This window comes from Parasteatoda tepidariorum, chromosome 9 (genome assembly GCF_043381705.1).
Source record: "Parasteatoda tepidariorum isolate YZ-2023 chromosome 9, CAS_Ptep_4.0, whole genome shotgun sequence".
NCBI lineage: Eukaryota > Metazoa > Arthropoda > Arachnida > Araneae > Theridiidae > Parasteatoda > Parasteatoda tepidariorum.
This window is the reverse complement of record NC_092212.1, coordinates 70499201-70509376: the sequence shown is the minus strand read 5'-3', so window position 1 is coordinate 70509376 and position 10176 is coordinate 70499201. Positions and strand designations below refer to the sequence as shown.

Below are 10176 nucleotides of genomic sequence, written 5' to 3'. Positions count from 1 at the left end.
AATTTTTTTTATTTATTTAATAACTGGAATTAACAATTATTTTAAGACTACAATTGCTTACCTCCATAGTCTTTAACTTTGAAAACAATTTAGAAGAGTAAGAATAAGCTTACCTTTGTGGAGTTATTTTTAAGTGAAGAATGCAAAGCAATGCATGATGATTATATATTTTTTAATTACACTTTATCATTCATTTATTTTATTTCTATCAGAATTAAAATCTAAATCAAACCAGTTGCAAAATCTATCGGAGGTAGATTAATGTAGTGTGCATCACTTCTGTGCGGCTGAGATTGCCGATCTTTCAGTTTAACCCGTATATAAGAAATCACCTTTTAAATATACTAAAATCTAGGCTAATAGAATAATAAATTTTAAGAAATAAATAGTAAAAACCAGTAAGGTAATATCTAAGTTTTATTATGAAATGTAGCTGATCAAAATGTTCAATGTTGAAAAATTTGTGCCTTGTACGCTGTTAAACTGAATGATTCTTTGTGAAACATGTCTAAAAGCATGAATAAATATGTTGCTTATTATTACTTTCAAATCGTGCAAATTTTTACATTGTGAACTGAATCTGAAGCTGAGTGAGTAATAAATTACTGAACTGCTTACCAAGTTGCAATCAATTACTGAAGGATTTAACTAGCATAAATAAACTTTTATCTTGATTAACTCAAAACTAAAGATTATAGACTTGATCCAAATCTTTGAATCAATCTGATCCAAATTTATAGACTTGATTTAAATCTTTGAACTGTGGGAAGATCAGGAGTGACTAAGTAACCAAGAATGTAAGGCTTTTTTAAAAAAAAGAAATATTTGGATAAGAGTTATTAACCGTTGTTTTGCCACCTTTAGAAAGAAGTAGAATACGTATATTTAAAAGAAATTTGAATATTCTCTCTTTCGTGCTATTAAATTTTTGCCATGAATTGAGATTTAAGGCAAAATTTGATACTATGTTTGTTGTAATAATAAACAGAATAATTGTAATAATAAACAAGCAACAATTTTTTTAAATATTAAACAAATGCTTAAAATAATAAATTATGTCTTATTTTATGTTTATTACATTATACTGTAATTTATGTATGTTACATTACACTGTATTTTATGAATATTACACTATACTGTATTGTGAATATTACATCACTGAATGATTATTACATTATGAATATTACACCACTCCCAAAAGGTTGTTTGTTCTTTCTTTTAAAGTTTGACAGTTGTTCTTACATGAAGAGTCACGTCTATCTACAATAGAGTTTTGCAAGTTATATAAGCAAAATTTGTCTCCAAACTTTTTATTTTTTGATCAATTACTTATTGAAAAAAAAATCTGTAATGAGTAAATACTCAAAATCTTTTTTTTTTGTTGTTGGAAGAAACAACAGAGATATCTTTCTACAACATTTTCTTTCAGAAAAAGTATTAGTTGGTCACCTAATTTCTATTCATTTAAATTATATTTTTTCCTCATCTGACAGGCAGCGTTGTCTCTTAACAATATTTTTCTTGGTAGAAATAACGGGTATGTTCTGTTACCAAACTTTGTTTCTGAAAAAAGTTTCAGTTGGTTTATTTCCATTCTTTTTAACTATTTTCTGCATCTCTTGACAGGCAGGGACTCAAAATATAATTCAATTTTTCCTCTTTTCTTTTGTGTTTACTTAGCATTTGTGTCTATCCTTGCTTAAGAACACTATCTTTCATCTCTTATAACTCCAGAACCATTTGCGCTAGGGTCCTGCAATCAATACTACAAGGAGAAATTTTAACCCCTGCAATCCTAAAATAGCTTAGGGTGCACAGTGGACTTCTGCCCGGGGGGCAGGTGCTCGATCCTCGACTCCGCTAAGACTTACCGAATACTTATATACATGCTCGTAAAATCTGTGGAATCGAAAGTCTTGTGGTTTGTTAGTGAGCAGTACCATGGGTACAGTTATCTGGAGAAAATTTTGTACCCCTTAAGATTTATGTCTAAATTGAGGAAGTGGCCGTAACAAAATTGTGATAGCATGTCCTCGGATCATCCTCAGAGTGTTTCCCTCACCTTCGCCAATAGTCCAGGGATGAGATTCTTCCGCGGATTTCCACTTTTTTTCAGATTTTTCCATTTTTCCCGCTAATTTCCGCTGAAATATTTTTTTGCACAAGTTAAAATATTTTATGAGGAATTTAATTTTCCGCGGATCGAAATTATTGAAGTTCTCATTCCTCCCTCTGAAATTTCTCTAAAAATCAATTCCTTGGGATAAAACTGGTTGACCTTTATACAGGGATGAGATTTTTTTCCCTTTTGTCTCTCGAATTTCAGCCTTTTTATCAAAAACTCCGATTCTCTAAAAGTTTCGTTTTTTTTAAATTTTTTTTTAAAATAAATATCCCGCTTTTTCGTGAAAATTCAGTCGTTGAAGTAAAATAATTATATTTATTTTCGATTTTCAAAGAAAAACAGAAAATTCAAACTACGTCCTAGCTGCTAACCCTTCCGCATTTTTACTTATACTATTAGCTATTTTCTCCGATTTCATGCACAGAAAATAAGATTTTCCGTATTTTTTATCCGTCGGCGGGATAGCTCATATTTTCGTAATTCAGACGTCACTGCCTCTTGTATTCTGGAATGAAAGCAAACAAAAAAAGAGAAAAAAAAAGTAGAGGTGGATTTGCGGTGAAAATATTTATTTGCTCATTCAATTAATCTTGTAAATTTTTATTTATTGTGTAAACAAAAAACAATTCAAACAAGCCTTTTAGAAATCCCAAGTCCAGACTCTGCAAATATCTCGATTTTTATTCACGCGATTTTAATATCAATCATCGATTTTCGTATTTACCTGATTTAAAAGTTGCGCATTGCAATTCTTATTTACGCTTTTTAAATATCGTACATTATGACTCGTATTTACGAGATTTAAAAATCTAATATCGTGTTTTGTATTTTTGCATTTTTAAAATCGCGATTTTATTATCAAACATCGATTTTCGTATTTACCTGATTTAAAAGTTGAACGTTGCGATTCTTATTCAGGCCATTTAAATATTGTACATTGCGATTCTTATTTACGAGATTTAAAAAACCAATATCGCGATTTGTATTTACGAGCTTTTAAAACCTTATGTAACTACGCGAGCTTAAAATCCAATGTCGTGATTCGTTTTTGCGGTTGTAATATCGCGCGATTTTAAAATTATGCATCGTGATCTAAAAATTACGCATCATGATTTGTATTTTCGAATTTTTTAAATTCGATGTAGAGTTTCATATTCTCGTGATTTAAAAACCTCATATCGGGATTTATAATCACATGGTTTTCAAGTTTAAAAATCGCACTTTTTTGTCAAATTTTCGTATATATATATATATTCTAGGATTTCCTCTTTTTTACTTTCTGACTACTCTCATCCCTGCAATAGTCCATTGTGTAGCTCTAGTGCGACGTAAATCAATTACCTACTTACCTATCTAAAAATCGTTTAAAAATTACAATTAGTTCGTTCCGGTGAGATTTTCGAAAAATGAATTTTTCGCGTTTTAGAATTAGTTATTATCTTGTATTGTATTAATTAGTTATTAGAATTAGCTATAGATGATTCTGTTAAGGTAATAGTTGCACGTTCTTTAATATTTAATAATTTTTTTCAAGCTCAGTGATCAACGTGAATATCATGACGATGTCACCGAGTTATTTTCTCTAAAACTAAGTGTTTTATTTTTCTTAATTGTGATTTTCATTTAAATTTTTATAAAACTAAATAATTTAAAATTTGTGGTAATTGATATAAAGAAAAATGAGTTGTGTATTAAAAAGCAAAATCAATCAAATTTAATTCATTAAAGATTAGCCCTTTCATGCAGATGGGACATCCTTTATATATTTTTCTGACGCTCTAATTACTAGCAAAAATATATTCTGGTATTTTGTAAGAAACAATCTAATAGTTATTAAAAAAATCTATTAGACTATCGGAATTATATTTGTACTAAAATATAAAATTCTAAAAAAGTAGTTAAAATTTTTTTCCTTTCATATTTGAAAATTTATCAATTAATTGATTTTGTGAATTAAAGAAATTTCAGTGATGAATAACTGCTCCTCTTAGATCTAAATAACTGCAAATAAGTGAAAATTTGAAAAATTAGTGTTCAGAAATGAGGCGTTTTTGAAAGATTTTTGTTTCGATTAACGTTGAAAAAGACATGGGTGTTTCAGAACCATAAATTATTAAAATGCTAAGCATAATATTTCCCACTTATTTTAACCTAAATTAATTCATAAGTGCTACCTATAGGAATCGAGGTGATATAGTCTCAGTTAATTTTCTAGATAATTAATAATTAATTATCCTGATAATTAATTATTACGACAACTGGATGAAAAGATATAATTTTGAATTATATAGAATCTTTGATGGCGATGATATCATTAAATCTATTAAATTAAGTAGAATGAGATGGGCCGGGCATGTAGTGAGAATGAGCCCAGAACGAACAGCATTGAGAGTCTCTAATGCAACCCCCTCCAATAAAAGGCCAAGAGGAAGGCCCAAAAAGAGATGGAAGGACTGTGTGGATGAGGATTTTGCCATCCTAAAAGTAAAGAACTGGAAAACAATTGCTGGAAGAAGGGCAGAATGGGAAAAGCTTCTGAGGAAGGCCCAGGCTTACAAAGGGCTGTCGTGCCAATGCTGCTGCTGATGATAATTATAAGTTAATTTTTTAGATATTTTCATTATGTTTAAATTTTATCTTAAAATGTGTTGCAAGGCTTAAATGTTTTTTGAGAAAGCAAATAAGTCGTCGGTTTTTGAACAATAATGATGTGAAACAAATCATAATATTTTCATCTGCTTTCTTTAAACACTTTAGTCTTGCAATACAATTAAGAAATTTTATATAAAATGAAAATATTACCTAGAAAATTAACTGAGATTATTTCAACTTGATAGTTTTAAGTTACAAGCAATATTTTATTTCTAACTTTTTCGTGCAAAATCATAGGATTGATGTTGTTTCTTTATTAAATTTTAAAATTATTTTATTTTAAATTTTTGTTGAAGAAATAATGGATGTTTTACTATAACATTGATTTTCAAAAAATATTTTAGCTGAGCACTAATTTATTTCTTCATCGCCCAAAAATCAACGACACATGAGGTCACTCATTGTACTAGGTTTTTACTTAATATTTTTCGTGTTTGTAACGATGGTAGCTTACAATCAAAATATCGACTACGTTCCGACTACGTAGAATTAGTATGCTCAATTCTTAACTAAAATGCAATGTGCACTATTTTCCTAACACATCCTCCATGCGCATATCTTTCAAAAGTGATGTGTTTCTACAGTGTGTTCGTTAGACATGGTTCCCCGTAGATCATCGAAGTCAAGCATCACTGGCTGCAGTCAGGGAGCGGGTAGTTGACCACTTTAATTATTCTGCGAAGAGACCAAGGGTGTGCGGTATTGGTCCTCGTTAAACTGCTCTATTGTAAAATGCTCGACTTTGAATGCAAGGTGCTGGGTTACCTAAGTGGAAGAGCCATCCACTCTACGGATGATCAAGATTATGATGGCGTTTCTCCGGATCATTCTCAAGAAAGTTTCCCTGACCGTCGGCAATAGCTCATTATGCAGCGCTAGCGCGAAGTAGTGAGCCTTGTATAACTCTAAGAAGAGCCGCGATGGCTTAGGGGATAGAGCGTTCGCCTTCCAATGAGGCGGACAGGGTTCGAATCCCAGTCGATATTAATTCCGCATCCAGCTTGCACCGACCACAGTGCTGACGTGAAATATCCTCAGTGGTAGACGGATCATGGGTCAGAGTCCCCTTGCTGTCTGGCTAACCGTGGGAGGTTCTCTTGGTCTTGCTCTCCATGTAACGCAAATGCGGGTTAGCTCCATCAAAAAGTCCTCCACGAAGGTAAATTTCTACCAATACTCGATCGATCCAGGAGTTCCCTTGTCTTCTGGATTGGGTTCAAAATTACAAGGCTACGGAGTCGAACATTAGTAGTCGTAAACCCATAAATTTGGGTCGGCTGTTCAACGACGGTTATAAAATAGCTCTAAGAAGGAAGTTTAATTCAGATTTTCTAAAGCGATATAAATAAAATGTTAAACTTGTGTGCTCCGAGTTTTTCGCGTTTGGTCTGATGAAAGCAAAATTATTTTCTCTCTTTTAGTCCATTTTTTATCCTTTTATTGTTAATATTATTTGAAGAAGAGTCTGAAATAAAACAATTGTTGTTGATCTATCAGTAAGATTGCGAAGTATTGTGGATGAAATTAAAGTTTTGAAATAATTTTAATAGGTGGCAGATCAAGCTCAAAAGTATGGAAATAAATTAATATGTCTCCTCTTCGATGATGTAGCTTGAGGCATTTTGAATTCACTAATTATTATTATTTTTCAATTTTAATCCAAATATTTCTCTAAGAATTTAGAATATAATACATTATTTGAATGGTCCTAGTCACGTAAAAATAAGCAAAAAACTAATCAAAATTTATTTGGTGCTATTTAGATCTGCCCCTTACTAATGCGTTTTAATCCTTAATGCAAACTAGCACACCGAATGTTTTGCTGCAGCCTACAACCATACAAAACATCAACCATACAAAATATTAAAAGCTTCCCGAAATAAAAGTCATTAACCTGAATCTTAAAACTAGAAGTAGCTTATTTTGTATTTTATTAACGGCAATACTGTACAATAAAACTATATGATCAATAATAAGTATTGAGCAAATGAAATGTAAGGGATAAAAATGTCACGGAATCGTTTCTAGTAGCAACAAAATCAATTCCATAAAAAGCAATTTCCGTTGTTTTGCATAATTTATCTTGCTTTGACAACTACCAAACAATAACGATTTGATAAAAAATCTTAGATTCTTTGTCTTTCTCCGTTGCTGACGGTTATAAAGTTCTTGATGATGTGATTATTCAGTAAAAGTAAGCTTTAAAATGCTTATAAAAATTTGAAAAAGTGTAGGAAATTTATTGATTCTGAGTAAGTAAATGCTTTAAACATGTCAACTTTCAAACCAAATGCGAACATTTGAAAAAGATTATTATTGTTTATTTTATTTGTACAAAAACAATCACAGTTTTTCAGTCAAATTCCGAGTCTTGCATTTTTAAAATATTAACTGTGCATTGTTTTAATAATAGTTACTAAAATTTTCGCGTCATTTCCGAAAACAAATTAAAATGTAAAAAAAAAAAAGAAAAAAAGAATTTCGAAAACAGTGAAGAATACTTTCATTGGATTTTTAACACTAAGCAACATTTTTTACGTTATCGGTCTGTAGCCCGTTGCTGCTATAGGATTCAATTAATAAATTGAAGATCCATAATGAATCAAGTATTTCTTTTCTTAAAGTTTAATATTATATTCAAATAAAATTCAGTGTCAAGATAGGCAGTTAAATTTGACAATTTTAATTCCTATTTGAAACTGCACACAGGCTCAAGGGGTGTCAAGGATTCCATTACGATGGTTCAATTTCATGAAGTTTTTCCGAGAAACAGCTGAATCGATAATCGAAATATATTTTTTTTAATTGAATATTTTACTTTTCCAAATTACACTTTGATAGGTTTCCTTTTATTCTTGTTTTAAATCTTGAAAATGTATGTTCTAAAATTAAAAATTTATAATAAACTTTTTGTACAAACTCTACTTTAACTCTGTTTAACTGAACTTTCGTCTAACAGACTACACGTTGTCTTACTCGTTTAATTGACAGTTTTGGAATTTCAAGATCTTACCGTAAAAGTTGAACAACTTCAAATACAGTAAATGTTTAATTTTATCATTTGTCTATTGTTTAATAAAAATTAAAGTGTATTTCTCTTGCATTGCACGCCTATGTTTGGCACAAATAAAGGAAATATAAAAATAAACATGTTTTTAATGCAAGTCTATCAGTAAAATAATTAATTATAAAGTAACACTGTTGTTGTTGTTGTTGTAGTTAATTCATGCAATCACAATTTTGATCATCTGCAGAGGGAATGGCACCCCCGCATCGGTAGCCTGACGACTTGCACGCGAAGTCGAGCACTTTACGGTAGAACAGCTTAACGAGGACCAAAATCGCACACCCTCGGTCACTACGCAGATTGATCCAAGTGGTCACCCACCCGCACACTGACCGTAGCCAGTGATGCTTGACTTCGGGGATTTGCTGGGAAACGTGTCTTAACGATCAGTCCACTGCGGGACAAGTAACAATGATATAAGTTTAGTTATCTCGGGTTAAAGGTAAATAATACGTAATAATAATAAATGTTAATGACCGAAAAGTGTTGTAGTTGAAAAGTTTACTGGTGAAACTATATCTATTTTTAAATTACTTAGAATAATTAACTTCCCTAAATAAAGGCGAAGCAATGATTTTTAATGTGTAGGGAAAATCTCAAATAATTTTCTTCAATCCTTGAACTTTACAAACATGGAAATTTATTATTTTAGAAGTTAATACATTTTTTATTTTCTGAATAGTACATGATTGATATATTCCTGAAATTCAGTTCTGATGTTGTGGTTCATTCAACGAGGGTTTTGAAGACTATGAAGATTTTGATTGCTTTTCTTTTCTTCCTTTTAATCAGTGTTTCGGTAGGTACAGTGTTTTTTTTTTGCACGCATAATTTGAGATAATGTATTTTTAATGACTGTTTTTCCTTTCTACAAATTAATAAAAGCGAAGTAAAAATGTAAAAGTGATTCAATTGCAAAAAACGTTCTTACGTTGTTATATCATTTTAAAATGAGTTTTACTTAGAGTTTTTTCTATTGCAGTTAAAAAAAAAACTTATTATTTTTTTATTATTTCTTTTATTATTTTTTTATTTATTTTTTTATAAATGTTTCGTGTAATAAAATGATATAACAACATAAGAATATCTTTTGCGTTTGAGTCATTTTTACTTCACTTTTATAAATTTACTTTCATGAATGTGATGATGGAATCTTACGACCAGAATTTTGACCACTTTGTTATTTGCTAGAGTTCAGTCTGTTGAAACAGAGGGTCACAGATGTAAATTTGAAAAATCAGGTGGGGCACGCATTTGCCAGAGTATATAGATTAATATAGTCAAAATTATTGATTTTGTTTTGTTTAATTTTGTTAAAAACTGAAATTAAATTTCCAGACAAATGGAAGCTGAGTTTATTTCCAAAAGAAAATTATCAGTCCAAAATTCTATCGCCTTCCGACTGTTTAACACGCTGAGCGCCTCTTTGTGTATTTTTAAGAAAATTCCCGTCGGGCCACGCGCCTGAATGCAAATTTTATATAAAATGCTTGTAATGCAAATTCTAAATAAATTCTTAGTAATTATTTAAAACAATGAATATTTTAGCTTTATGTCATATTTTACACTTACAGTCAACGGCATTTAGTTTTTTTAAGTTAGTAGTTTTCTTAAGGCATTTAGTATTTGTTTTAAATTTTTAAAGAATTGTAAAAATAGCTAGGGGAATAAATATTATCATTTTTAAGGACTGGAAAAAAACTTTTCGCATGAAATCACCCACGGAAAAGAAAAAGGCTTAAGACTTATAAAAAATGAAAATAAATAAATCAATAACGGTGGATTAAATTTTTCCTGAAAACCAAATGATTTATTTACTACACACTTAAAGACTTCAAAAAAATTAAGAAAAAAATTGTGAATTAAATTGTTTTTGCACCAAATGTTTCATTTTTACCACACGTTTAAAGACGTACAAAAATTAAAAAAAAAAAAAAAAAGTAAANAAAAAAAAAAAAAAAAAAAAAAAAAAAAAAAAAAAAAGTAAAGTAAGAAATGAAAGTCGGATCGAGCTGTTTAGAAAATAAACGTTTACTACACAATTAAAGAATTTTGTTATGACTCTATTTGGCTTTTTTATGTTCTTTAATGTATCTTTTGTATGTTCTTTTATATATCTGATTTATGTCTGCTTCACAATTCAGGCCTATGATTATCAGACATGCTTTAATAGAACGGATTGTGAAACTAATGAATGTTGTATTGTAATGCTTGGCTCAGAACAAGGAGCATGTTATCACCTTGGAAAAAAAGGTAAGATGTTAGAATATAATCAAACGAAAGATTTAATATATATATATATATATATATCTGCAGCCTACAACCATACAAA

The 10176-nt window shown here is 30.2% G+C and overlaps 1 protein-coding gene across 2 annotated transcripts in view; it reads left to right on the top strand.

The window, feature by feature from the left end:
- The first annotated feature begins 4037 nt into the window (after nt 1–4037).
- The window catches only part of LOC107440278 (venom protein 164-like), a 13434-nt gene continuing 7295 nt past the window's right edge, over nt 4038–10176 (top strand). Inside the window, exons 1-3 of one of the 2 annotated variants that reach the window (XM_071184888.1) lie at nt 4038–6971; nt 8527–8643; nt 9989–10097. In XM_071184888.1, the coding sequence (XP_071040989.1) occupies nt 8530–8643; nt 9989–10097 (223 nt within the window). In that variant the 5' untranslated portion in view covers nt 4038–6971; nt 8527–8529. Of the gene's footprint in view, nt 7030–8526; nt 8644–9988; nt 10098–10176 lie in introns of both variants that reach the window. The other variant, XM_016053154.3, reaches the window with a different exon arrangement.